A 26,992-nucleotide genomic window follows, 5' to 3' on the forward strand; every position below is an offset into this window, starting at 1 on the left:
GGGCAAACTGCTACTTCAAGCTATCTTGTCTCTATGATTATCTGTATAGACGTATTGATATACACAAAAAAGAACAGATTTTTTTGCTCAATAACCATTTATTTTTCATAATTTCCACATTCTCTGTACCATTTTAAGCCATACATTCTCTTTTTTCTCTCTCATCTTAAGGCCATCTTAAGAACACTTCAACCTGCACACACAGACCCTTACGCCGTAAGGTGCTTCACATTCTCAATATTCCACATATGCCAGATCTTATACAACACATTCCTTGTTGAGCTTTTAAATGCCAAGATAGTGAATAACATAGTGAAAGAGTAAGAAGCTGATTAATAATAAAGTTGATTAAAATAATAAAAGCAATAAAACATATCTCCCCTTTCCTCACTGACAAGATGACAAAAATGTGAGACGTGTAGTTTAAACTTTCTTCATGAACCATGAACTTTTAAATAAGAAAAATCACCAAAGCATTTGTCGTTTGCAAATTTTTCAGTGAAAAATTTCAAACTGTTTAAAGGTGAAGCAATGACTACTAGTGAATCCAGCTAATTGAATCTTAGTGTTATCCAGCTGACTTCTGTGTGTACGTAAGTAAGTAGATGTGTAACTTCTACTCATGACTGGCTGATGTACAGGTTGTTGTATGACCTTTATATGACCTTGATCGGCACACTACAACAGACGTTTGGATGCCTTGTCTGTTGTACATCCTCTCCTTATGCTGTATACCTAGTTATACAGATCTGTATTGGTGCATGAATCTGTATCTGATTGCAAATAAAGATCTCGAGTGATTGCCATATTTAGATAGTTACAGATATCTTTGAGGCAAGTGCAAGAATTGCTGATACAACTATTTGCTGTGTATACGATATAGAAGCGGTGTTCTTGTCGTCATCACGTGAGGTTGAGCGGGAGAGTACGCCGTCTTACACGTACGGCGGAAGGCTGTCTGGTTTGCGCCCGGAGGGGTACAGGGAGTCCAGCACCTGCGCGATGTCGTAGTTCTTGGCGACCAGGAGGGAGGACAGCCAGCCATTGTCATCGCGGAAGCCCATGGCCTCCATCTGTGCGATTGCCTCTGCCAGCTGTTTATCTGTAAACAATAAACAAAATAAAGGTTTGTTGCAGGTACACAGTACTTAGTAGACTACATTTTGTACATATAGAATACAACACGGGGTATTCCGTATCGCCCGAGGTACCAGCCCGTCTGCGCGTCAGATCGCCCAACGGCCGGAGGGAGATCCGATCCGCGGGAGGGCTGGGACTGAGGGTGATGCGGAATACACTGTGTTGTATTTTATTTATGTCATACCCACCCAAGAAAACACGCCTTTCAATGAGAAATGAGCGAAAATTTGGTGTCCCTAAACGCAAAAAATGCAACAACATCAATTGAAACGTCTGAATTTTGTATTCAAATTTCCGAAAGCAGTGCACGCGGTTAGGGCGAAGCGCGTTCGAATCATTCTATGGAACATTTGGAAGCCCCGGGCCCTACGCGTTAAGAACCCCCGGGCCGTACCACTAGTTATCACACAGGCCAGAACACCCGTATCGAACGTAATCGCGGCCGTAATCGCGACCGGTAGGACATAAATTTGAATATAATGTACACCAGCTGATGTACACAAAAGGTTCAGATTGTATTCCGTAGTAATTTTTAGAAAAGTCACTTGTTCTATGTCACCACTACGCTGTCTGTATACTCTGACATATTATGTCAGGTTGCAATTAGCTTTCGTGGCCCAGGATTTTGCAAAAATAAACAAAGGTGGTTGCAATAGAGGTGGTTGCAGAGAAAAATGGTATTTAAGGGTATCCCAACAAAGTACTATGTACTCATTGAAATCTGTCTATCAAATGTGACACATTAAGCATTTCTAATGGGCAAAGATTCCTAAAATGAACTGTTCTCTCATGTGGCCAAATGAAATGTGCATTGGAAATCAGTGACAGGGAAAGAAACAGAAATGTGCCGTACCGAACTCCGCAGCAGCCATGGCTGGGGGAGGGGCAGTCGGGCGGGAGGGGGACGGCTGGGTGGTGACAGGAGCGCCCCCTGTGCCTGCAGTTCCAGCAGCAGGTGGTTGAGCCGTCACCACAGCTTCTAACAGACATAAGGAGACAGATTGGTAAGACAGAACACCTCAAGGAATTGGAGAAAACAGGCAAAAGACAGAACCAACTGAGCATTGCTTGAGAATTAAGGCCTTTGATAATAATTTTTTTAATACAAGGCCACACCAAGTAAATTTTATGGATGACGTCCGCGCGCGCATTGATTTTGGCCTGTTCCTAGAAAAAAAACAAGAAATTCCGCTTCCTGTAACTATGACCAAAGAGTCACGACAGTGCCGCAAATCGTCAGATTGACATGAAACCTGTAACGCGAAAACAGGACAGGACGACAACTGCTGTTCCACCTGATTTATTGCTGTTTTGATGATGAATAAAAGACTTCTTGCTTGTTACACTGTGTCACTGCATTCAATTTGTGTCCTAACATTTATCATCTCTTAGTATATTTCTAATCTAGGCATCTTGTTTTTTAGGGCTCTTCTTGTTTTTTTTCGCCCTCTCGCATTAGATTTAGGGTCTCCAAAGGACGTCATCCATAAAATTTACTTGGTGTGGCCCAATAGTGGTAAACAAGAATACAATAGTGGTAAACAATAATACAATTATAGTGGTAAACAAGTATTTCTTGAGAAGGCCTTGATGACATTGCTTTTTTTAATACAATAGTGGTCTTACTATGATTAGGACTACCTTGGACAATACATGTATGGTGAGAGTTGATAGTGATAATAAAAATGTGAAATTTTTTGGTTAGTAGAATATTGGTCCGTGACTGTTTTTGAAAGCTAAAAACATGTACCTTCAAATTTTTGATGTCTACATCTTGATCACGGAGTGACCTAGTCTCGCAAGAACATGAGACTTAGTTCAAGACTTGTGCAGATCTTCTGGCCTCCCCCTTGTGTTCTCACTAGGTCACTCCATGATCAAAATGTACAGTCGACATCAAAAATTTGGAGGTACAATCATACATTTACATGTTTTTACCTTTCAAAAACAGTCACTGATTGAAGAATATTCTACTAACTGTAATCTTAGGCCACATCAATTTAATTTCTTGGTTAACGGATTTGCCTGCTTCATTTTTTTCTGATTTGCAAATAAACATATATAAACATTTTCTTCCTAGTTGTTACAGTTATTCCATCTTTCAATGCAGTAGTATCATTAAAAGTTCAAAATTCATTGTTTAAATTTTGAACCAGCCTGGTGTGTTGACTTCGTACCTTCGTTGCTCCTATCGTACCATTTTGGGCCATAATAGGATGCCTAGGCCTGTTTTTATTTTTTTTTCGCCCGCCCACTCCATTGTTTTTCTAGAAAAATCTGTTAACCAAGAAATTAAATTGGTGTGGCCTTACGTGACTGATGAATCTTTTCAACGTGTAACTTTTTACATTTGGAAAGGTCACGAAAGGATGTTGAAAAGCAAAACTCTGTACGTCTTGATGAGGCTTACCTTGCTCCTTGCGCTTCTGTTTAGTGGCCTCTGGTCCCTCCCCTGTCTCAGCGTTAGTGAACTCTCCCTCCTTAGGGCTGAGGTGGGTCCAGCCGTCTGCATCGCTGCTGCTGTCGTCCTTCGCCACCTCCTGGGTAAACATGTTTGTTTGTTTGTTTATTCAAATGCAACAGTGCATAACGAGTGGCAACCAGGCAGCAACAAGGCTGGTAGCGGCTACCACTGACACATAAGTGCATAAATACAAGACATATCAAAATACAATATAATTATTACATACAAATTCAATTCAATATAAACAACATAAACATAAACAACAAACATAAACATAAACAACAAACATAGGTAAATGTAAACAACAAACATAAACATCCAAACTTCGTCACTACCTCTGCTTAACACAAAGTCCTACGATTTGAATTCCTTCAGCCTACAGTTGGACAACAAAATTTAAAAAACTCCAAACTCTTTCTCTCTGCCTAATTCTCAGTGTCTCAATCCACAGACATTGTGTTAACATTATATTAGTTAATAAATTAAGTTAATAAAACAAAAAGATGAAACAATCAGGCTGTGGGGTCGTGTGGCATAACCAGAGCATTTGGCTCGGAACCAAGAGGTACCAAGTTCGAATCCTGCCATGCCACCGAACTTGGGAAAGTCACTTAACACAAATTTCCTCACTTTACTCAGGTGAAAATGATAATGTCTGTTGTTTGTTCATGTGTTTTTTTGCATTGGCAGCATAAAAATAAGTTGAAAAAAATTGTGTGTGCCATGTCTTGTAATAGATGTTGTAATAAAAAAACAACAAAACAACTAGAGAAGTAACATTTGCAATTAAAAAAATAAAGCAAATGTATAATGTTTACCTTCGGACATGGTCTGCCCTCAGGCTGTTAATTTTTACTCAAACACATTCACATACATGTACTACTGGTATATAGTGACAGGAGTAGAGCAGATCATGAAATTGCAACATTATGTAACCCAACACCAGTCACCATGGTAGCAGACGTCAACAAATCATGTCATTGGCCAGGTCAAAGGTTAGTGTTTGGAACAGAAGAGGAGGAAGAAACTGAGTAAAAACGTATGTTTTCCTTCGGTAAACATAATCAAACTCACCATGACCTCCTGGTCTGCTTGTTTCTCAGCCTGTTGCTCCTGTCCCTCCTGTGTTTCCATGGTAACGGGTACCTCCCTCTCCTCCTCCTCCTCAGCTCCCTTCTTCTCCCCCGCCATCTTTCCCTTCTTCTGCATTTTCCTCTGCATCTTCATGGCCTTCCTCATGCCCTTCTTGCCGCACTTTCCTCCTCCCTTCCCGCAGCCCCAGCCCCAGCCCTCCGCGCCCTGACCCTGACCCCACGCGCCCTCGAACTCCGCCCAGCGGCGGGGACACTTCCTGCGCTGGCCCTGGTGTTCCACGTCGATGTCGACATCGATGCCTGTAGAGGAACGATAACAGCAGCGTGATTAGTAAGAATGTTATCACATTCACAAAAAAAAATTGAATGAAGTGCTGGACCAATAAGCCGCTTAGAGATATAAGGCAAGCACTTTCATTGGTTATGAGGATGGACCAATCAGCTCCCTTCACAATTCAGACAAGTGTTTTCATTGGATGTACATGTGATGTACTTTTTTTGTCACCTCTGTAGGGATACAGGTAATCAAGAAGCTTAAGTGTGAGGAGCATTTAGGCCTAGCTTATTAGTGTGGTCCAAATGGACCGTTCCATAAGCCATCCCCCCCCCCCTTAGCAACGCCCTAGCAACGCAAACACGGACATTAACAATAGTGAGAGCTTATGAACAAATGGAAGAATAACAGAACGTCCTTAATCAACTTGAAAGTGCATGCAATGTCACAAATTCAGTTTGACATGTAAAACAAGCAGTTTTTATCAAGCAGACATCAATTCAGTTTGCTGCTTTTAGAATTAGATTTCCCGCGCTGAGTTTGACGGAGGTGTTCGAAATAGAACAGGGATTCAAAATAGGATTCGATGCGTTCGATCTGGAACGGTCTATTAATAGAGAAGCCTGAAGCACTACTGACCAATTAGCAGACTGCAAAGATAGGAAAATTAAAGTAATTAAGTCAGCAGCCAATGGAGAACTAAGTGCCACTAGCTCTACTAACCCAGGGGATCCAGCATGCTTGCCACCGCCTGTCCTACGTGCTGCAGGTAATCAAACGCGGGCGGGGCCTCACCGCCATCCTCACGTGGTCCAGCCGCTCCACCTGTCTCCTGGTTACCCTCATCACCTCCTGCCTCCTGATTGGTTGACTCCTGTGGCTCCTCCCCATCAGTGGGTGCCTGTTTAGCCTCCTCAGCAGCCTCGGGTTCGGCCTCCTCGTCACGGCAGCGGCGCCTGCCGTTTCCGTTGGGTCCGAACATCCCGCGGGCCCACTGACGCCACCAACGGCGAGGCATGAACCAGCCAGGCTACAGGAGTGACACAAATGAACATCAGTCAGAAATCATCTCCAAGCAGATAGCATTCAGTTTTAGCTCTCAGGATTTGGCTTTCTTTCTTTTGCTAATTCAGTAATTTACCCAGTACCACTACCAGTTCTGATTTTTACTGTTCAAAAATTAATGTCTAATTTAATTTATCAAGCTGGTAAATACATGCACAATCTTCAAATGTTTTGGGTAATTTTATTTTCAGGTCACCTTTCAACTGTAAATATGTGTTTCCATTGTATTACTCCATACTATACCGTACAACAACATTGTTCCCAAATAACAAAGTTAATGTTGATAAAACAACATGAAAGCATGCAAAGTCCCCGCAAAAATAAGGAGTACGTCTTACCCCTCCTGGTCCGAATCCGTGCTGTCCGGGGTAGTGAGGGGGGCCACCGTGGTGAGGGGGGCCATGTCCAGGGGGTGGGGGGTGTCCAGGAGGGCATCCAGGGGGAGGAGGGGGGCCAAACATCCCGGCGTAGAACGGGGGGTGTCCCGGTGCGGCTGGGTTCCTCAGACGGAGCAGCTCGTGTTCAGGGTGTAGACCCAGCCCCTCGCAGGTGCCACACAGGTCGAAGTCGGGGCACACCGTGCACTTGAAGCGTGACCCCATCACTGGGCCGTTACAGCCGTCACACACCACATTGGGGTGGAAGATTCCATCAGGCTGGGAGCTACCACCGCCACGCACTGTAAAAAAAAAAGTGCAGGTTTAAAAATGATTTATTTAAACGCAGAGATGTACAGTGTTCTCACCAGGTTTTTTCACAGTATAGGGGTCAAGTACAGAAGGGCAACTTTTGCTGTGCAAGTCGTGTATTTTCCCTTTGCTATAGCTTCAATCTAAAGTTATATTTTCATTTTTTGCAAGATTTATGAAGGTTCCCTAAAAAAAACACCCCTATGCTGCTTAAAAGACAGCATGGGTCCAAATCACAGCTATGCTCAAAAGGCCTGGCGAGAACACATGCATATTTTCCATTGCACTTACTGAAACAGCATCACATGCAAGTTGCTGACACATGCATTGACACATGCATTGACAATTGTAATAACTTTTCCTGCCCTTCATCCCAATCTTTAAAGGCTGATCATTGAGTCATTAGCAATTTTGCCAAATGGTTGACAAAAAGCACTAAGTTAAATGCTAATTCAATGTGCTGGTATTACAATGACCTACTAGTAGTGATGCATACCTAAACCCAATTTTAGGTTCAGGTCCGGATTCAAGTCCATTAGGTTTAGGTACAAGTCCGGACCTAAACCCATGCCATATACAAAATTGCATGTTAGCAAACTTGCAATGTTGTCTGGGTGAAACTTTGGCCACATGACATGGAGGCCGGTACTTGACGATGCCCGATGGCAATGTTTTCTTCGTTTTGCAGCAAAGATTTTAAAATCAACGGAAGGTTTTACGTGGTTTGGAAAGAAAAGGGGTAATATGTGAAATGGTCTTTTATGGTAATAAGTCCGGACTCGGTTCTTGACTTTTAGTTTTTTTTTGACTTGAACCTAAACATTCTTACAAGTCCGGATCCAAGTCCAGTGAACCGGTATGCATCACTCTACTAGTAGTAAGTACTACAGTTACATACTGTATATATTATATCTATTGTATCTTGATGATTTTGATAGTTTGATTAGCTAATACCTTTCACATAGATGCGGAAGATGCCATCATTGACCATGCCATCATATCCAAGGGCTTCCATCAGTTCCTCATCACTGGAGAAGGACACAAGGTCACCTTCGTTGTCTGCAAGGTCACAAAGATAACTGGTTAACCAACAATTTCACAAGATGACTCAAGTAGAATGGTTTATTATGACATGGCGCCATCTATGTCACAACAGTGGCAGCCCGCAGGCTGAATTGATGGTGTGATATTACATGACTACTGTATTAGTAGATTGACTGCAAAAGAGCATTATATACATTGATCAGCTAAAATCCGGAGTCTTACATACACAACGATCGATTCAGTTAGGCCACACCGATTTAATTTTATGGATGACATCCTCTGAAGACCCCCAAACTTGTGCGTGCGGGCGAATAAAAAAAAATTCCGGCCAAAAATAAAAATGCTACTGAACCACAGGAATACAAAGCTGGTATTGTGAATTCCCGACAGTACATAGTGACGTATACGACAAGCCGGCACATGCTGGCTTTTTGTGGCATTTATGAATCGGTACTAATTATGTACTGAGTTCTTGAGTCGTGAAGCTTCGAATTCGATAGCTTGGGTGCTCGGCTCCGTTTTGTCGCTGACTAGCATGGACTACCCAGGCTTAGAGCCAGGCCAGAGCCTCGGTGGAGGTGATCTTTTTTTTTTTTTTGAGGGTGACAGGCGAAAATCAATGCGCGCGCGGATGTCATCCATAAAATTAAGGCGGTGTGGCCTTATGTTATAAAATCAGTATACATTAAAATCGGATAAAAAATACATGTTATTTATCATACAGGGCAATTAACAACATTAATCACTAATCACACCAATTGAGACCACTTGTCATCTTACAAATGCCATCTTCTTTATCTGTGAGGACTTTCTAATTTATCAACTAATCAAACAATGGTATTTATATATATATTAACTAACCACAGTTCAGAGTTAACTTCTTAATGATTCAATTAATTGTCCTGGATGAGTTTTAAATGATTGAATTGAAGTTAAAGTTTTGTGTGGTGTTCTTATTATAAACATTCCAATCAAATTAATACTAGAGGGCCTGCAAGCCCTTTTTTGTACTTACATAATCAGGACGTTTTAGACTTCGTAATTCGTAGGCAGCCTCCGCAAAAATCAACGTAATTCGTAATTGGACATTAGTCGCAAATCGTAAAGTCAATCGGCTCTAAGACTTAAACGTAATTCGTAATAGGCGGCGAAAATTTTGCATAATTCGTAATCACTATCCCCCCTTGTAGGCCCTCATACTATAGATCCTTAAATCTGCTTAGACTTAGTTAGAGATATTAATACTCAAATCATGCCTCTAAAACTTGACAGTTATTTTTCATAGTGTGTGTCTTTTTAACTCATTCTCCTTGATGTGGCAGACTGCGTCATATCTATTTATACACCAACTAAATCTGCCGGCCCAAGCATGTGACTGACTGTTCCTGTTTTTCATGTTGACAGTAAGCAGCTACCAAAAGGTCAATTCTTCTGCATAATTTAACCAGGGTGGGGGAGAAATTACATCACCAAAAGCTAAAAAAAATGGATGTGTACATTTGTAAATTCATTTGTATGTTGGGAGTCAGTAGCTATAGGGTTTCATTGCGGTATGACACAATTCATACTAAGGCCACACCAATTTAATTTCTTGGTTAACGGATTTTTCTAGAAAAATAATGGAGCGGGTGGACGAAAAAAAAAATAAAAGCAGACCTAGGCATTCTATTATGGCCCAAAATGGTACGATGGGAGCCATGAAGTCAACACACCAGGCTGGTTCAAAATTTTAACAATGAATTTTGAACTTTTAATGATACCATTGCATTGAAAGATGGAATAACTGTAACAACTAGGATGAAAAGGACTGTTTTCAACTGTTCAGGGCAAAATATGAGCATTTTGCAGTTGATTCTGAATTTTTATTTTTTTTTGCAAATCAGAAAAAAATGAAGCGGGCGAATCCGTTAACCAAGAAATTAAATTGGTGTGGCCCAAAGTACAATGTGCAATCCCAGACTAGATGCAACATCCTGTTTTGCAACATGTGGGGCCTACGGTACTGTCACAAGACTAGTACTATGAGTCATCCCCAATTAGGAGTTGCAAAACAGGGCCTTTCAGCAATGGATTGCACAATCATGGGGCAAATTGCAATTCATATTGCAAAGGAATCTAAAATTCCCATTAAAAGTTGCAAAACAGGGTGTTGCACGACTGGATTGCACAGCTATCAGGCTGATTGCAACATGCTGCTTTGAAATCCAGCTGTCACATAATGATGAATCACCCCCATTTAGAAGGTGCAAAATAGGATGTTGCAAGGCTGGCTTGCACAACACTGGGGCAGATTGCATCATGCTGTGGCTCAAAACAGTGTTGCATGCCATGGATTGCACAACTATCATGATGAATCACCCCCCATAATTAGAAGTTGCAAAACAGGGCATTGCATGCCTAAGTGCAATTATGTCTGCACCCTCTGTCTGTGGCATTACCTTATAAGGCAATTGCGCATTGCAATGAGGTGCTCTAGATGTGCATGACTCATGCGACAAGAATGTTCTGCATTGTGCAACACATGTGCAAAACAGCAGAGCATTGAATTAAGACAGTGCATTTTGCAACATTTCCAGTATTGCTGTAAAATGGAATTGAGAATTGGAAACAAAATTGGCAACAAGTATTGAGATAGGACAGCCTTTACTTTATGAATTTCAAATTAATGTAGAAAAAAAATGACATTCAGTGACAAGAAAATGTTACATGATTGCAAATTGTTTACCATAGTAAAACTACAAATTGCACTTATGCCACAAAGTCTGCCAGTAAGATCACATCACTTGACTACTCACGTGGCTACTACCGCAACAAATTAAATGTCCAATTTTGCCATGTCATTCATCCACCATTGTTCAAAATACGTTATGGCGACGTCTAACTTTGTTATGTCACCCATCTTGGGCAAAATGGCGGCTGTCCAAATTTGCACTGTCACCAAACCCAGTGTAATCAAAGACTGGATTTTTTTTTATTTTTCAACATTTTGAAGGGTTTTAAAAGTTTTTTTGACAGGCCAAGAATAATTTGATAATTAATAAAATATATATATGAAGATTGTGATTAAAACACAAAGGTGAAAAATGGGGTTTATACCGTTATTTGAAGCTGTAACCTGAGATTATTAAAAGGCAAGTCCAGACGTGTAACTGATGTGATTTTATGCATGAATATTCATTGCCCAAAAAAAGGTTTCAAAGCAAATAAAGTTTTAAAATCATACGTCATACGTTAAACAGTGACAGCAAAATCCTAGTTAAGCAAAGTTTGCATTAATTCACTCAGAAATATTTCCATGAAACTAAAATGTGAAAATCAAAATAAAGACTTAGGGAGAGAGAGGGATAAAATTGAAACCTTAATACATATCAGACAGCCAAATATCTTTTTGACAATTCTATATACTATAAAAAGGAAATAAATGTTAAGATGTACACCAAAGGTTGAAAAGAAGCTAGGATTTCAGAAAAAGCGACCTCACCTTTCCAGAAAAGCTGGAAGTCTCCGGGCTCGTTGAGCGACGGGAACACCAGGGCCACCTTACGGGACAGGTACTCGTAGTTGGACGACACGTCCTGGTCGATCGCGAAGCGGCGGATCTCCTGGGCGGGCTGGTCGGCCGACCCGCCCGGCCGCTCCAGATAGGCTTTCACGGTGAGAGACATCGTCGGTTCTCGATCGGTTGTGGTCCGGGAAAACTCACTGCTTGCAACACAAATATCAACGTAGATATAACTCAGTGTCTTCACAAGTTGTGCTAGTAGTAGTAGAGTAAAGCTTGAACGTCAGGGCCGATCCTTTTTATACCCGAAATAGGTGCAATCCAGAATGTTTTAGAAGGTTCTATATGAGTAATGGAGGTGGGGAATAGCATAGATGACTCACCTAAGTGGCGCTGCAACGATGACACTGCAAGTTTTGCACCTACTGTTGTGCAACGAGTGGTCTCGTGACTATTGCGCAGCACGTAAACAGAGATGATCATTGAGTTGCACTGACCCAAACCAAAATATTTAGACATGACGTAATGTTTAGGTTATACCAAAATTAGCAGGTATGTAAATATAAAAGGTACAGTCTTAGATTTCGAAACTGAGAAGAAAAAGTACATATCATGTTAGGGAATAGTTAATAAAAGTGTAATATATAACATTAGTTTTCTAGATTGAAATCTATACCATGTAAAATGGAACATTACCTATGCCATTAAAAGTAACCCCTCCCTTTCAGTCGATAATGGACTGTTTTTGAAGAAGATACTACAATACTTAATTTGTAGGGTAAGATGTGCTCTCAAATGATTTCTTTCTATACTTAAATTCCATATAAATGGAACTAAATAACAACAGCTGAAAATAAAATGTTTACTAATTGATTTTCATATGATTATTTGGAGTTAATGACATGAACAGCTGGAAGTATAAATCTTCGTTAGATGTGGTCCCCTATATAATTCTGCTTGTCGGCTCTTCCACTTGGATTTTCTCACGACCGCATTCCAAAGTGTTAGAAGCACATTACAAAACTACATGGCACTATTGTAAGCTTTAGTTGACTTGCAACTATAGTATACCTGTTTAAAAACATTTCTTTTGTATTAGAAATGCACATTGTGCAAAATGTACAGGAAACACAATTGATTTTCAGTAATTTTGGTAGCGTTTGCTTGCGCTTTGAAGGCTCGTCCCAAAAATTATGCTAATCAGTCGTGACGCAAAATCATCCGATGTTGTACTGAGCGCTGATTGGTCAGATTCTCGTGGTCTGTGGGCTGGTATTTTCAACACTCAGGCAGAACATGGCGGCGGACCAGCAGTGGACGGGTGCGGACCCGGGTTTCCCGGACTTACCGCCTGACTTTAGCGGGAATACTGGCTTCGAAGATGGGTTGCTGGATGATATTGATGGTGGGTAACATTTTTCTCAAATTTAGAAGTGTATTTCTCTGTTTTGTGGAAGAGAATGACTGATAGAAGTGGCGATAGTGGGTGGGCGATTTTGGCCGCTTGGCAGACGACGCTAGTTGATTTCATTTGAGTTGGGTTGAGTTGCTGGTCGTTTACTCCTATTTCTAAAACATTTAAGTTCTTAAATGGTTCAATAGAAAATTGTCATGGATCGTGTGTTAAAAATGTATAGAAGAAAAGCCTTTAAAGGTTTGTTTTGTATTTTGATGAAGCCGCGAAAATATAGTTCTAGTAGCTTGATAGAAAAACCTCCAGCTATGTAGACTCGGTCCCCTATGGAATTATTCATACATGGGGAAAAGTTCTTTGTCCGCATGTTCAAGCTGCATTTTTAGAGAATAACGACGTTCCAAGTTATCGGTTATTGAAAACTACTCATGGTGTTGAAAAAATTATGTGTCTGTACGACCATCATAGATATTTTTTTTCAGCGAGCGCTCCAAAATTATCTATGCAAGCTTGTGTCAGGAATTATTCGCTGTCAACTCTATATGTTCCTGTAGCTGTATGAGACAGGTCTTTATTGTCATTGCTGTCAAATGCTACCATTTAAACCCTAGAAAGACGGAAGTTATTTTCCAGTTACAGAAAAGTCGCTTCCCCAGCACTTTCCCCCTTGTTTTGACTCTACAAAAACATCAGCTTTTTCGAGAACTGGTGACTTCCATATTTGGGTGGATGATCTAATCAGGAAACATCAGGCTACCCCGTCCTGACCAATCAGCGCCCAGGATTTCGCTGGTGACTCTATTTTAACCAATCAGCGCGCGAGAGTCTCCCAGACGACCCCTCTCTGACCTCTCCTCATGTTGTCCCTCCTCCATGATAAGATGTTTACATCAGTGATCAGGCCATGTGGGCAGGGCCAATGGGCAGTAAGGCTAGCTCTAGAGGGAAATCACCTGTTTGGGAATGAAGCCCAGATGCAGTGAGCTTGGGTGTGAAGGGAACAGGATCTTTCTGTTAGAGTGACCCAGCAGAGTTTTGCAGTTTTGCTTCAAGTGACTCTGCAGGACTTTCCTTTTGGAGAATTCAACTTTCATAGAGTATATAACAGTGATGGTTCATGCAGGTAACATTTTCAAATTCAGTAATGACTTTGCTGGTTGGCTGGTTGTGAATTGTCTAAAAGTTCTAAAAACTTTCTTTTTTAAACTTCTTCCAAATTATGATATTCTACTGTATTTAGTGCCTACACAGCCATTTTTCAAAGAGGCCCAGGTTTGATTTTTGGAGGGGGCGGGGTTTGTTTTTTGAGTTCATTGACCTGTAGCTAAATATAAATATATGTACACATTTGCTGTTGTAATAGATTTAAGACACAAATTAAATGTATTCCTTTTGTTGCTTTCTTTACACAGACATGCTCCAGCAGTTTGGGGATGGGAATGGAGATTTCCTTCTCAATGCTGCTCTCGATCCGTTGGTGGGAGGACAGGACACGTCGAGCCTGCTGTCCCCTCCCATCTCACCCCCCAGGGACCAGTTCAACTTCAGCATGAACCAAACCTTACCACAACCCCCCTCCCAGCAGACCACCGCCCCCCTCCAGCATTACGGCGGGAACGGACAGAATGTCTCGCTGCAGAATCTTCTAAACACGCAGCGGAGCGGCAGCTTCAGTCCCAACACGGGCGTGCAGGTGCAGCAGCTGTATCAGCAGCCGCAGGGTACGGTATCTCCAGTGCAGCAGCTGCAGAGACAGCCGCAGCTGTCCCCAGCCAGCCAGGCACCTTCTCCTCAACCTGTACAGCAACAGGGACAGATACACCAGGTAACTTAAGTTAAAGTTATCCTCATTGTTTTTTTTTAAATTTGGAATTGTAGTTTGCTTAAAACTTGAAGCTGTTAATGGTGGCTGGGTTGACCCCCTTTGCCACAAAAATGAATCTAAGGTACAATGTAAATTTGTATGGCCCAAATTCATGACATGACAGAAAAATGTAAAAGACCTTGTAGAATAACCAATTGAGAATTGGTACTGGTAGCCAAATAGCTACATCAGACTTCAATGTGCCAAAGCTTAAGATTTTGGAAGTAGAAAGAAAGCTGTATCTTATTGTGTTAGTGTCAACTTGCACGGAGAATATGTGGTGCTAAAAGATATGTCCTTGTTTTCCTAAGGTGGTGATCCAGCCTCAGGTATTGTCAATCATCAAGACAGACTCCTCAACATCCTCCACGGCTACGACAGCTGCTGTCTCGGCTCCGCTGCAGACAGCTGTCGTCAACGGCAACACCATCCTCACAACCACCATTCCCATGATCATTGACGCCGAGAAGCTGCCAATCAACCGGCTAACGGTGGCCAAACCGGCGTCTCCCGTACAGAAGGTGGAGAAGCGGTCCTCCCACAATGCCATCGAGAAGCGCTACCGTAGTAGTATCAACGACAAGATCATCGAGCTGAAAAACCTAGTCGTGGGAGAGGAGGCTAAGGTATGTTAAACTTCTCTTCTTTACTGCATGCTAATACTATTGATAGAATTGTAGTAAAATAGATGTTACCATGGAAGAGATTGAGCTCTTTATCCATTTTGTAACAGAATGTGAATTGTATAGCAAAGAGAGAAATGAACTGTATATGTTTGTACAACACCTGTTCCCCTATTTCACGCACTTAACTACTGTAGAAAAATTCATATTCCTTATGCGACTAGACAAACCACCCATCAAAAAACAGATCTGTACGTTTATTTCTGCAATAACTGAAAAGCGAGGAGAAGTTGCAGGGTTCGAAATACTTTTTTTCAGGTACGTGCAAAATTGCACATTGGCAAAATTTTTAGGTGCAATTTGAAAAATTTATGTGCAAAATTATATTTAGCCTTGCATCTTTAGGTTTGGAACTGTTTTACTGTGTATCAACCTTCTTAGCCTGCCACTGCATATAGAAGTTTTAGTATACATTAAAAAGAAGGGACCAAACAAAACATGAACAATGCAAGTATCATCTGTGTTTATAAAAAAAAAGAACACAAAAAAAATTTGTCGGCATTAGCTTCAAAGGACGCCGCTAGTGACCCCCGGCCCTCTCACTCGTCATAAAAAAAAATTACCAACAGTATGCGAGCAATAAATTTCATTTATTTTGTATATTTGTTTACCTTGAATATCGTGCACGATATAAGGAAAAAAATACTGCTTAGAAAAAAATAACGTCCGGTTAATTTTTGCTTCTTGGCGCTCCCCTCCCCCTCCTCTGGGGGCGCGTCGTCAACATCGGCCGCGGGATCCTCGGAGACGGTGGACCCGGTGGCATCTCCCGATCCACCGCCCCCGGCTGCACCAGCCTCTGGTCCACCGCCACCGGCTGCACCAGCCTCTGATGCCGGCTGGGCCCGTGAAAAGAACTTGAAAATCGACCCCTTCTTCATGGGCCCTTCTTCATGCTTTACAAATTTCCTGGGTAGCACTGAATGCTGGGAAATCCGAAAACTCTGTTTTTCACCGAATTTTACCGAAAATTGGACGAAAAAGCCGAAATTACTCTGCCGAAGGACTTCGTACCACATCGGGCAACAAGTTTCGCGGGTCTCACCATATTTGGTAAATCAGCTACGTAGGCCTTCGCGTCTTGCCATATTAGGTAAATCATTACGTAATGCCTTCGCGTCTTCACCTGGGGACGAGAGCAGCTTGTTCCCAGGATGTTCAGTAAAGAAAACAATATGGCTGCCATGCGCCCAGCGCGATGCCGACACACAAGAAACTTCGGAGATACGCAGTGCAAACATGATATATCGGTATTGTCCAGGTGCAAAATTGCACATTCAAAATATTTTTAGGTGCAAATCTTGAAAATTACGTGCAATTTGCACATTGCACCTTTGTATTTCGAACCCTGAGTTGAATTTATATAACGATAGTTACATGTAGTTAATTTTGTACCTGTTAACAGTGTCCATTCATCTTGTTTTGTTGTGACCTGTGCTTAGCCAAGTGTGGTAGAAATGTGCAATAAAGGTCTTCATTCATTTAATTATCTTAATCTATGAAGGGTTTGCAAGCAATGATTTGTACCATTGTATACTACAGATGAACAAGGCTGGAGTACTGAGAAAAGCCATTGACCACATCCACCACCAGGAGAAGATTATCAACAAACTAAAACAGGAGAACCTGCAACTCAAGATGGCTCTACAGAAAAGAGGTAGGCTGGTTTCCCACTCCAGCATATTGTTTCATCATTTGTTTGTCATTTTGTTGTTTGAAAGTGCCAATGCAGTTTTTAGCGATTGTGTGGATGTAAGCATCTTATTTTGTTTATTTGTGTTCTAGCGTCATTGTCGGAGTTGGTCGTAGGAGGGCAGACAGAGGCGAAGGTGGAGACACTAGACATGCTGACACCACCGTCATCCGAAACTGGCTCCCCCCGGCGGTATCTCTCGGAGTGCAGCAGCGACTCGGAGCCTGGCAGTCCCGAGAGCATCAAGGTAGGGATCCTTCACTTGTTCATGTGCAGTATTTAATTCTAAAACATTTAGTAAAGCTTGTTCTCAATTAAATCGCTACTATATAATTCATTTATTTGAGAATCTTCCAGTTTTGCACTGGGGTAAGTGGAATAGTCCACTTTTGCGTGGGAGGGAGATGGACTAAAAATATGCTGTATTTGCTCCCAAGCAAATGTCGGCCTTTCTAGTTAATTCTGATACATTATAGATAGGCCCTTTAATATTGACATGCTGATTTTTTTTTTAAATCTTCTGGAGGACTGAAATATTGTGTGGACAACCATGCAGTAACAGTTTTCTTTCCCTTTCAGGTGAAAAAGGAAGAAGATGCCTTCAACCCCTGCGGCCTGTTGGACAGAACCAGAGTCGCCCTGTGTGTCTTCATGTTTGCCTGTCTGGCCTTCAACCCATTCGGCACTCTGTTTGGCGGGGTAGGCAGCAGTGGTGGTATCGGTGCGGACTACATGCAGGCGCACAACGGAGGGCGTATTCTGCAGGGTGACTTGTCAGGTAAGAACAGTACAAAAACAATTTTTTCCCTCATCTAGTGATGTTCCTATTCAAAATGGATTCTTACTTAGTGGCATAGTATATTACTGTATGCAATTTACCAGACTATTTTTGGTGACACTGCAGTGTTGGAGCCTATAGTCCTGTATTAGATTCATTTTGCAAGCATGCAAGTGTAGTAATTTTTTCTCTGTTTCTGAACAGATGTAGAGCTGAGCTGGCAGGAGTGGCTGTTCCCCACGCTGTGGCTGTGGCTGTTGAACACGGTCGTGGTGCTGGGCGTGTTGACGCGGATTCTCGTGTACGGCGAACCGGTGACCGTCCCCCGCACCAAAGCCTCCACGACATTCTGGAGGCACCACAAGCAGGCAGAGGTGGACATCTCCAGGGTAAGGACACTTTCTGCATCTTCTTGTGTATATTGCTGTGCTTGTGCGCCATCTAGCAGGTTTAAAGAAAATTGCAGATGTTTTCAGTTACTGTAATTCCTGATTTTTTCACTGTACTGTTATGTTCACTGTTTTCACTGTCACTTCTGTACCGTGAACTTATCATTACAGTTGACAAAATTCCTGGACTTCCTTTTTCCTGCACCTGTCGCCACCGTGAATATATAGTTCCGTGAACATGTCCATTTTTCTCAGACCATAAACTTTTGCTAGAGTGAACATAAAGTGAATTACAGTATGTATGGTTTAGCCAAGTGAGTGCAGTCCATAAAATGTATGAAAAAGATGTAATTACATAACTGAAAAGAAAGGACTAGTTTGGGTGAACTTCTGAATATTTATTGTTAATCTGTTATTTCCAGGGTGATTACGCCTCGGCCACACAACACCTGCGGACCAGCCTGACCGCGATCGGCCGCCCGCTCCCCACGTCCAAGTTCGACCTGGCGTCCAGCCTGTTCTGGAACCTGGTGCGGCAGGGCCTCCAGCGGCTGTGGATCGGGCGCTGGCTGGCGGGCTGGGCCGGTCGCGGCAGCGGGAAGGAGCACGGGAAGACGTCAGCACGCGATGCGGCGCTGGTGTACCACAAACTGCACCAGATGCACATGACAGGTAAGAAAATAGACCTGGAACACAGACCAACTTACCAGTTTTTGTCATGTTCAACTTTTTCAGTTTCTTCACGTGATTAGTGTCAACTTGTGCTCTCAGTTCAATTTATTGCTGCTGAAGAAGAGTGACGGATGTCACTTGAAACGTCTGGAAGAAATCTTGTTATTTATCCAATAGTGGAGTTTGAAATGTCTTCAGTTGAATAAGACCTGAAACTATCACTTAGTTTCAACGCTTAACATGTAGACCATGTACTAACTTTTCTGTAAGTATTTTGCTGTACTAAAAAAGCATGATGTACAATGTAAGATATTCTTCTCTGTGTTAGAACTAAAGGTGGCTGCCATTGTCTTCCTAAGCAATAGTCATATTGTGGGGTCGTGTGGCATAGCGGCTGAGTGCTTGACCTCTTGGGTTCGAGTCCTGACATGCCACTGATCTTCTGCCCTTGGGAAAGGCACTTTTCACGACTTTCCTCACTTAACTTAAGTGAAAATGAGTATTGTCCTGTCCTGTATTTTTCCTCTGTGTTGGTGGCGGCATAAAGTAAGTTAAAGTAACTTGAGTGTGACGTCACAATGCCTTCTGATATCTAATGGAATAAAAGAAAATAATAATCCTATTATTTTCCTACCAGATCACCTCCCGTGCGGCCGCCTTGCTGCCATCCACATGGCCTTGTGTGCTGTGAACCTGGCAGAGTGTGCAGAGGAGAAGCTCAGCTGTGAGGCCGTGTCCGAGATCTACATCACCGCAGCCCTCTGTGTCAGGAAGAACTTCCCAGAAAGGATGCACTTCCTCGCTGTAAGTTCTACAAAAAAAAAATTTATTCCTAAGGCCACACCAATTTAATTTCTTGGTTAACGGATTCGCCTGCTTCATTTTTTTCTGATTTGCAAATAAAAATAAAAATTCAGAATCAACTGCAAAATGATCATATTGTGCCCTGAACAGTTGAAAACAGTCCTTTTCATCCTAGTTGTTAGTTATTCCATCTTTCAATGCAATGGTATCATTAAAAGTTCAAAATTCATTGTTGAAATTTTGAACCAGCCTGGTGTGTTGACTTCATGGCCCCTATCGTACCATTTTGGGCCATAATAGGATGCCTAGGCCTGTTTTTATTTTAATTTTTTTTCGCCCGCCCGCTCCATTATTTAAAAAAAAATCCTTTAACCAAGAAATTATTAAATTGGTGTGGCCCTAACAAGACCTAAGTAGTGTTTTCAGGGCTTGAAATTATCATCTACTGAAAAAAATTGTTTGGGAGTTCAGGGAGCTTATTAACGACATTTGGCAAACTGTAAAAAGACATGATCTGCAGTGTTTGTGATATGATTATTATGATTTTGTATTATGACATGTTCAGAAAACAGAAATGACTTAAATGTTCAGGTAACAAGAAATATTTTGACAGTCACATTTTACTGTAAATCTAGAAATTTTTTTTTGCTGTGACTTACTACTGTAATTCACTTTATGTTCACAGTAGGAAAATTTAACAGTCCGAGAAAAATGGATGTGTTCATGAAACTATTATGTTCTTGGTGGCGACAGGTGCTGGAAAAAGAAAGTCCAGGAATTATTTGTTAACTGTAATGATAAGTTCACGGTACAGAAGTGACAGTGAAAACAGTGAACATAAAAGTATGGTGAAAAAATAAAAATTACTGCTAAATCATGACACTAAGAATGAATATAAAATACTTGCTATTGTATTTTTCAGAGGTACTTCCTGAGTCTAGCCCGGCAGGTGTGCAGTTCGCGTGGTGAGGAGACCCCGGCGTCGCTCCAGTGGCTCTTCCACCCGCTGGGACACCGCTTCTTCGTGGACGGAGACTGGGGCTTCCAGGAGATGGACAGCATGTTCAGCTCCACTGGCAACCCAGGTAAGGGAGCAAACACCTATTTTTACCTTTGCCGAGGAGGTTATGTTTTCAGTAGCATTTGTGTGTGTGTGTGTTTGTGTATGTGGTTTAACACAGTAACTCAAGAAGCTTTGTATGGATTGTTATGAAACTTGGTAGGTGGGTAGGTCTTGATGAGACCGTACTGCAGCAAAACTTCCGGTTTTGATACCTCACGATCTACACATGTTATTTTGTACTGGATTTGACATAATTTGTGACACATGTCCTATTGTTTGCTTCACTTCAACTAATGATAAAAAAGATCTCTACTCTTTACGGCAAAGCAGTGCATTTTACCTGTTAGTTTTTTTTTTAGCATTAGACCATAATCCACAAGTTTCAACTGAATTCCTGTAAATTTACCCATGGTTGTCTTGTCCTTTTTTCCAGTTGACCCTCTGTCCCATCTAAGCCAAGCGTTCCGGGAGCACATGTTGGAGAAAGCCCTGTACTCCCTGGTAACACCTTCCAACGCAAACAACAACAACCCCTCCATGACAACACCCGACACCGAGGAGAAAACAGTCAGGTCAGTACAAAATTTGTTCATGTGAGCAAAAATTTTTGATCTGCCTTTAAATACAGTAAACGTCGCCACACTTGTGTGTACTGAAATAAGTTGGGAGCTGTAACTCGGGGTTGGACAAGTCCAATTGCCCACTTGCCCAGGGCCAAGTAAAAGTATTGTTCGGGCAAGTGCATGTGCCTCTAGACTAAATTTTTTGGATGAAAAGTATAGCCACTACGGTGTTTGGAGCAAGTCAAACCACCTTATATTGATAAATAAAGCATCCAACATTATAAACTCCAAAATAAGATAATTTCCTTGGTTGTAGTAAAATGTATAGAAAAATGTATATTTTGGGCAAACGAAATATTGGTTTGGGCAAGTGGAAGTGGATTTTTGAAAACTTGTCCAACCCTGAACAGACAAATGATACTGAAAATGTCTATTTCCCCACAGTTGCACGCAGCTAACGGATACACAGGAGTATCTCCAGCTCCTGAGCGAGTGTGCGGATGCCGCGGGCTCGTCCAAGAACGTCACCTTCACCATATCCTCCAGCATGGCGGCCATGCCCGGCGTGGACGGGGTCGGGAAGTGGTGGTACTCCGTCCTGAGCGTGGCCTGCTATTGGCTGGTGGGGGAAGACGACGCGGCAGAGAGACACTACGCCGTGGTGGACAGTCTACCCAAACAACTGGACCAATCAGAGTGAGTAATATCTTCTCTCTTTCCAATTCTCACATTCTTTTGTTGGATCATCTTAATTCCTAATATACATTTCTTTTTGGTTTTGTTGTCAAAATCACTCTATTAGAAAGAAAAAAAAAGAAAGGTCTACCCGTGCCCTTATGCAGAGCGTAGGGTGGTGCCCATATCCATTTCTGTAGCCCTTGGGCGACACACAGTTGTGCAATGCACTACAGCAGGAGGCTAGTCCGCTGGTAGTGCTGTGTGTTTGACCTCCCACACTCTTTCTCATATGTGCTGAGTGCTAAGCAGAGAAAGAAGTGTGTACCATTTTTAAAGTCTTTGATATGACCTGGCCGGGGTTTGAACTCACGACCTCCCGGTTACAAAGCGAGCACTCTACCAATTGAGCTATTGCACTCTATTAGACTGTAGAAAATGCTAAATCTTATCCTTTTCAAAATATTTTCCAGGGATATGCTGCCCAAAGCTGTGCTGTCTGCCTTCCGTGCTCGCCGACTGCTGTTCAGCGCAGGGGAGGACAACAGTCACAGCTGCCTTCTGTACTGTGACAAGGCAGGAGCGCTGCTCCGACACAGCATTGGCATGGTAACCACCAAGGAACAGCAGGCGTCCAAACAGGTAGGAAGACCTCTATGTAAAATGTGTGCATGTGCATAACTGTTAGGAAAGAAACTTACTATGATAGTTCTTTTGTTGTTGTTCTTACTGATACAATGTCTCTTGGTAGCTTTTTCTTGCTATCTTATTTTAAGTTAGAAAGATGTCACTAGCCAGTTGTGAAGTATACATTGTAGATAACACAAGTTTTACAACTTTACTGGAAGAAAGTCAACTTGCTTGACAGAACACGATTGCAGATTTGCTAGCTGCAATAAAAGTAGACTTCTGGTTCCTTTACGCTATAAAGATCAATAAAAACTTGTTAAAAAGCTAGGTTTAGATTTAAATTACATGTCTTGGCTAAGGGTAAGACTCAAAAGCTGCAGGCAGGGAGGGATAGACGGACAGCAAAAGACCTGTTGCTGGGGTGCATTGTAGTTGCATTGCATGTGTGTTCATTGCTGCAATGTAACTGCAGTGCAGCCCAGAGGCAGGAACAGACAACTAGACACTTGGGCGTAGAAGAGACAACAAGAGGAGGGGTTCTTGACAGTCCATTCATGTATATTGCAGTCCAGCAGTTCTTAAACGTGAAGCACCTATGTTCAGTGCAACATTCTTCCCAAGTGCAGCAGACCATGCCCGTAGCCAGGATTTTGAGTGGGGGGGTTCTTCCCACTGCTTGAGGGGACCTTGAGGTTCCTAGGGGGATCTGAGGGCATGCTCCCCCGGAAAATTTTGAAAAATGAACCTTCTAAAATGGCATTTTGTGCGTTTTTGATAGGATTTCAAAGAAAAATCAGAGATAAATTTTTATTCAATGACAAAGGGAGCAGTTTTTCTACGATTCCAGTCCATCTTTTCAAGAAAAATCTTGGACCTTTACATGAAAAGTGGACCAAAAAGTGGACCTTCACATAAAAAGTGGACCAAAAAGTGGACCTTTGAGTGGAACCCCCTCTGGCTACGGGCATGCAGATTGCAGCAGTTTTTGTGCAGTGCACCTAAAACATTCTTCACCAGTTCCAGTAGGTGTCTGTGCCTGACGAGCCCCAGATGTGTGCAGTTCACCACCTCCTCTCTGTGGCTGAGGTGCATTGTAGTTGCATTGCATGTGCAAAAGTGGAAGTGCAATGTAACAGCAGTGCAGCTCAGACACGGTTGCAATGCAAGGACAATGCAAGTAGCTGCCCAAGACTTAACTAGTATCAATAATACATTGTAGCAAGCAGATATAATTTGATTATTTTTTAAAATCCAGTGAGTTTCTTGCTGATCGAATTGTTAAGGTTAAGGAGTCATAGACCAGCATTACAATGGTATTTATGAATAGGGTAAGAGATAGACATTAGACATAAGACTTGTGACTATTGGACAGTGATATACCTTTTCATATGTTAAACCAGCATGATTTCTTCATTTTAGAGTTCATAGTTTTAGCCAATGAACAGAAATCTTATGTTTGTAACTTTTTTGCGTCCTACAGGCTGTCCAGCTGCTCGTCTGTGATTGGTTGCTGTCCACGCGGACAGCAGTGTGGCAGATGGCGTCTAACAGTGGCTGTGCTCGACCAGCTGAGCTGCGCGGCTTCCAGGAGGACCTGGCCAGTCTGAGGAAGATCGCACAGGGACTCAAGCCTGCACTGTCACGGGTAAGTCTACATACAGTCTCTCCTAAAGCAGTGACTCATGTTAATGTTGCAGACTTTAGTGGCCAAGTACTGTATATAGATTTTTGTGCTTTCGTGTTCATGTATAAACCATAATATTGCAGCTCATCTTTGCCATGTATTTTTTATTTTGATTTGATTGAAATTGTAAAAATGTAATAATACAATACAATGCATGTGGGACACAGGCAGCTGTTGCTGTTGTTGTGTCCCACACATAAAAACAATTACATTTATTTTCGTTTGAGTTAAGTGTGGAAAGTCGTGTTAAGTGCCTTTCCCAAGGGTACAAGATCGGAGGTATGACAGGACTCTTGCTTTGTAGCAAATCACTGTAAAAAAATTTGTAGCATCACTTGGACCTGATAGATTTTAAGTTGAGAGGATGAAAAATCTAGTAAAGTATGAACATACCAAGCATATCAATCAATAGGTTGTGCTTATAAACCTGCATTTCCCCTCTGGTCTCTCAGTCACTGACGAAAGCTAGTGGATACTACCTGAAACGTCTGACGTTTTCAAAATCATATCCAGTTGCTTGAGTAACTGCTTTTTGACGTATCATATTACCTGGATGTCTAGTCTTCACCGACGTATGTCATAATGAACATACTAATTATGCTCAAACGTTTTTTTTTTCAAAGTTTTTTTTCTTTTCTTGGTCTGAACAGGTGTTCCTTCACGAGGCCACGGCACGACTTATGGCAGGTGCCAGCCCCGCCCGCACACAGCAGCTGCTGGACCGCAGTCTCAGAAGACGCAACGTCTCACAGAAAGGTCAGTGTCCTGGGCGTGTCTATTACCACTTGAAACTGGTCAGTGTTGGGTCTGGAAAGGCACTGGGAATACGAAAAACAATTTTTCACAATCAGAATCTGTATGACTTTACAATACGACAAACGAACTCTTAAAATATCAAATGATATTTTGGTTGTAGGGTAAAGCATCAGGCCTCGAAATTAACTTTTTTTACTACTGTCCCAGAATTGTCCCGAATGTTTATTTCAATTGTCCCGAACTGAAGATAGACTGGCCCAGCCTGCTTTTCAGGAAATAAGTTTATGACTAGAAATAAGAAAACATCAACAACTGACTTTGTACAACTTGAAGTCCACTTTATTAGTAAATGTAGGGAAATACATGATAATATCATGGCAGGCCCCCCTCCCCGATATTTGGAATCCCTGATTGGTCAAATTTAAATGTTTGTCAGAGTATTATGGGCTGCCGGCAGTCTGCAGCATGATTTGTAGATCGCGTTCCTAAGTGACGTGGACGGTCTCAGAATTTTCCAATTGCCCTGATATTGTCCCGAAATGTAATTTGAATTGTCCCGAGCTGAAAATTTAGTGTCATTTGACACTGGGACAATGTTAATTTCGAGCCCTGAGCATCTATGTTTTTTGTGTGTGTGTATAAGAAAACCCTTTTGATTTGCGAAACAAGATTGAACTACAATTTCCAACACAAAAAATAGGACTCACCCAAATTTTGATTTTTGCCTTTTGCATTAGCTTTTTAATACCAGACGTTCTTTTTTAAAGTCCTTAAATTCCTTTTTTTTAGTTTGCACCCTTATAGCTTTTAAACATGTATCAAATTAAATGTATTTGAAAATAACATGATGCTTACATGTAGTTAGGAAACAAACTAACTTGTGCAAATTCTTTTTCTGTAGGTGATGCCACAGCCTTCCAGATCGGTGAGCGCGAGCGTGCGTCTGCTCTGATGATGGCGTGTAAACACCTCCCCGCGCCCGTCCTGTCGTCCCCCGGCCTACGGGCGAGCATGCTCAGCGAAGCAGCGCAGACGCTAGAACACCTCGGCGATCGCCGAGCGCTACAAGACTGTCAACAGATGATTCTCCAGCTAAACGTTTCGCCTGTCTCTAGTTGAGACAAAATTCCAAAACCTTGAAAACTCAGCGATAGTTGTTAGTGATGCATACCGGTTCACTGGACTTGGATCCGGATTTGTAAGAATGTTTAGGTTCAAGTCCAAAAAAACCTAAAAGTCAAGAACTGAGTCCGGACTTATTACCATTAAAGACCATTTCACATACCCCTTTTCTTTCCAAACCACCAAAAACCTTCCGTAGATTGCAAAATCTTTGCTGCAAAATGAAGAAAATATTGCCAAGTACCGGGCTCCATGTTATGTGGCCAAAGTTTCACCCAGACAACATTGCAAGGTTGCAATTTTGTATATGCCATGGGTTTAGGTCTGGACTTACAAGCCCAGGAACTGAACCTAAACCTCTGGACTTGAATCCGGACCTGAACCTAAAATTGGATTTAGGTATGCATCACTAATAGTTGTAAAAGTTAGGTAAAGAAGTATCTAACTGTTCAGAAAAGAAATGTTCCAACTTTTTTGTGTTAACTTATTGTGAAAGAATATTCGTGCTAAAGGTGCAAGTACTTATTTCTGATCGTGAGACCTGAGAATTTTCCAGTTGCAATTTTGAATGCAAGAAGGTGACTACTAGTAGATGGAATTTAAAAGTTGAACCAATCAAGTGTAAGGGTAATTAATTTATGTGGAGATGTGAAGTTGAATTGGTTCAAGTAAGATTTATTACATATTGTGAAGAAGTAATGAGAGGTATGTGGATCTAGTTTGTATATGTTGTTTTGTACTTGAAATTGAATCACACTCGATGTGTGCAAGTATGTGTCAGTAAAACATGAAAAGTTAATACCTGACTGCATGTGTATTGCCTTGCCTTGCTTGTTCTGTTGCCTCGACATTACAGCTACAATAGTCTTCAAAAATAACAGAATTTCATCACTGTAACATTGTGCATTGAAATCACACCTCTAATAATGC

General features: G+C 41.8%; 2 protein-coding genes across 6 annotated transcripts; one reads left to right on the forward strand and one right to left on the reverse strand.

Annotated features, from left to right (window-relative positions):
* Nucleotides 1-91: 91 nt before the first annotated feature.
* Nucleotides 92-11,775, reverse strand: LOC109487701 (sequestosome-1-like). Of its 5 annotated transcripts, none has more exons than XM_019791740.1 (9): nucleotides 11,656-11,775; nucleotides 11,252-11,472; nucleotides 7,681-7,785; nucleotides 6,376-6,716; nucleotides 5,768-6,002; nucleotides 4,679-4,998; nucleotides 3,551-3,680; nucleotides 1,994-2,119; nucleotides 92-1,102 (listed from the first exon to the last, which is right to left on the reverse strand). In XM_019791740.1, exons 2-9 carry the CDS (start codon nucleotides 11,433-11,435, stop codon nucleotides 936-938), a joined length of 1,608 nt encoding a protein of 535 aa, XP_019647299.1. In that variant the 5' UTR covers nucleotides 11,436-11,472; nucleotides 11,656-11,775; the 3' UTR covers nucleotides 92-935. The 5 variants fall into 5 exon arrangements, with proteins under 5 accessions (XP_019647299.1, XP_019647298.1, XP_019647301.1 ...); XM_019791739.1 differs by having other exon boundaries at nucleotides 1,994-2,116; nucleotides 5,696-6,002; XM_019791737.1 differs by having other exon boundaries at nucleotides 936-1,102; nucleotides 5,696-6,002.
* A 735-nt stretch (nucleotides 11,776-12,510) lies between these two features.
* LOC109487754 (sterol regulatory element-binding protein 1-like) lies at nucleotides 12,511-26,098 on the forward strand. Its single transcript, XM_019791821.1, has 16 exons — nucleotides 12,511-12,677; nucleotides 14,099-14,511; nucleotides 14,862-15,176; nucleotides 16,776-16,890; nucleotides 17,019-17,173; nucleotides 17,506-17,704; nucleotides 17,909-18,093; nucleotides 18,516-18,765; nucleotides 19,403-19,569; nucleotides 20,492-20,654; nucleotides 21,066-21,204; nucleotides 21,640-21,891; nucleotides 22,344-22,512; nucleotides 23,981-24,145; nucleotides 24,835-24,940; nucleotides 25,842-26,098. The coding sequence occupies exons 1-16, from the start codon at nucleotides 12,569-12,571 to the stop codon at nucleotides 26,057-26,059; spliced, it is 3,120 nt and encodes a 1,039-aa protein (XP_019647380.1). The 5' UTR covers nucleotides 12,511-12,568; the 3' UTR covers nucleotides 26,060-26,098.
* The last annotated feature ends 894 nt before the right edge of the window (nucleotides 26,099-26,992 follow it).

Source organism: Branchiostoma belcheri, unplaced genomic scaffold, assembly GCF_001625305.1.
Source record: "Branchiostoma belcheri isolate BF01 breed outbred unplaced genomic scaffold, Haploidv18h27 scaffold9, whole genome shotgun sequence".
NCBI lineage: Eukaryota > Metazoa > Chordata > Leptocardii > Amphioxiformes > Branchiostomatidae > Branchiostoma > Branchiostoma belcheri.

What these genes read in the sequence shown, in the direction of transcription:
- LOC109487701 (XM_019791738.1), bottom strand. Translation starts at nt 11,435, where the DNA reads ATGTCTCTCACCGTGAAAGCCTATCTGGAGCGGCCGGGCGGGTCGGCC. An exon ending in CTTCCAGCTTTTCTGGAAAG is followed by an intron (nt 7,786 to 11,251) that starts GTGAGGTCGCTT and finishes GTGACCTTGCAG; the next exon opens with ACAACGAAGGTGACCTTGTG. An exon ending in ACGGATTCGGACCAGGAGGG is followed by an intron (nt 6,003 to 6,375) that starts GTAAGACGTACT and finishes TCACTCCTGTAG; the next exon opens with CCTGGCTGGTTCATGCCTCG.
- LOC109487754 (XM_019791821.1), top strand. Translation starts at nt 12,569, where the DNA reads ATGGCGGCGGACCAGCAGTGGACGGGTGCGGACCCGGGTTTCCCGGAC. An exon ending in TCTGCAGGGTGACTTGTCAG is followed by an intron (nt 17,705 to 17,908) that starts GTAAGAACAGTA and finishes GTTTCTGAACAG; the next exon opens with ATGTAGAGCTGAGCTGGCAG. An exon ending in TCAAGCCTGCACTGTCACGG is followed by an intron (nt 24,146 to 24,834) that starts GTAAGTCTACAT and finishes TGGTCTGAACAG; the next exon opens with GTGTTCCTTCACGAGGCCAC.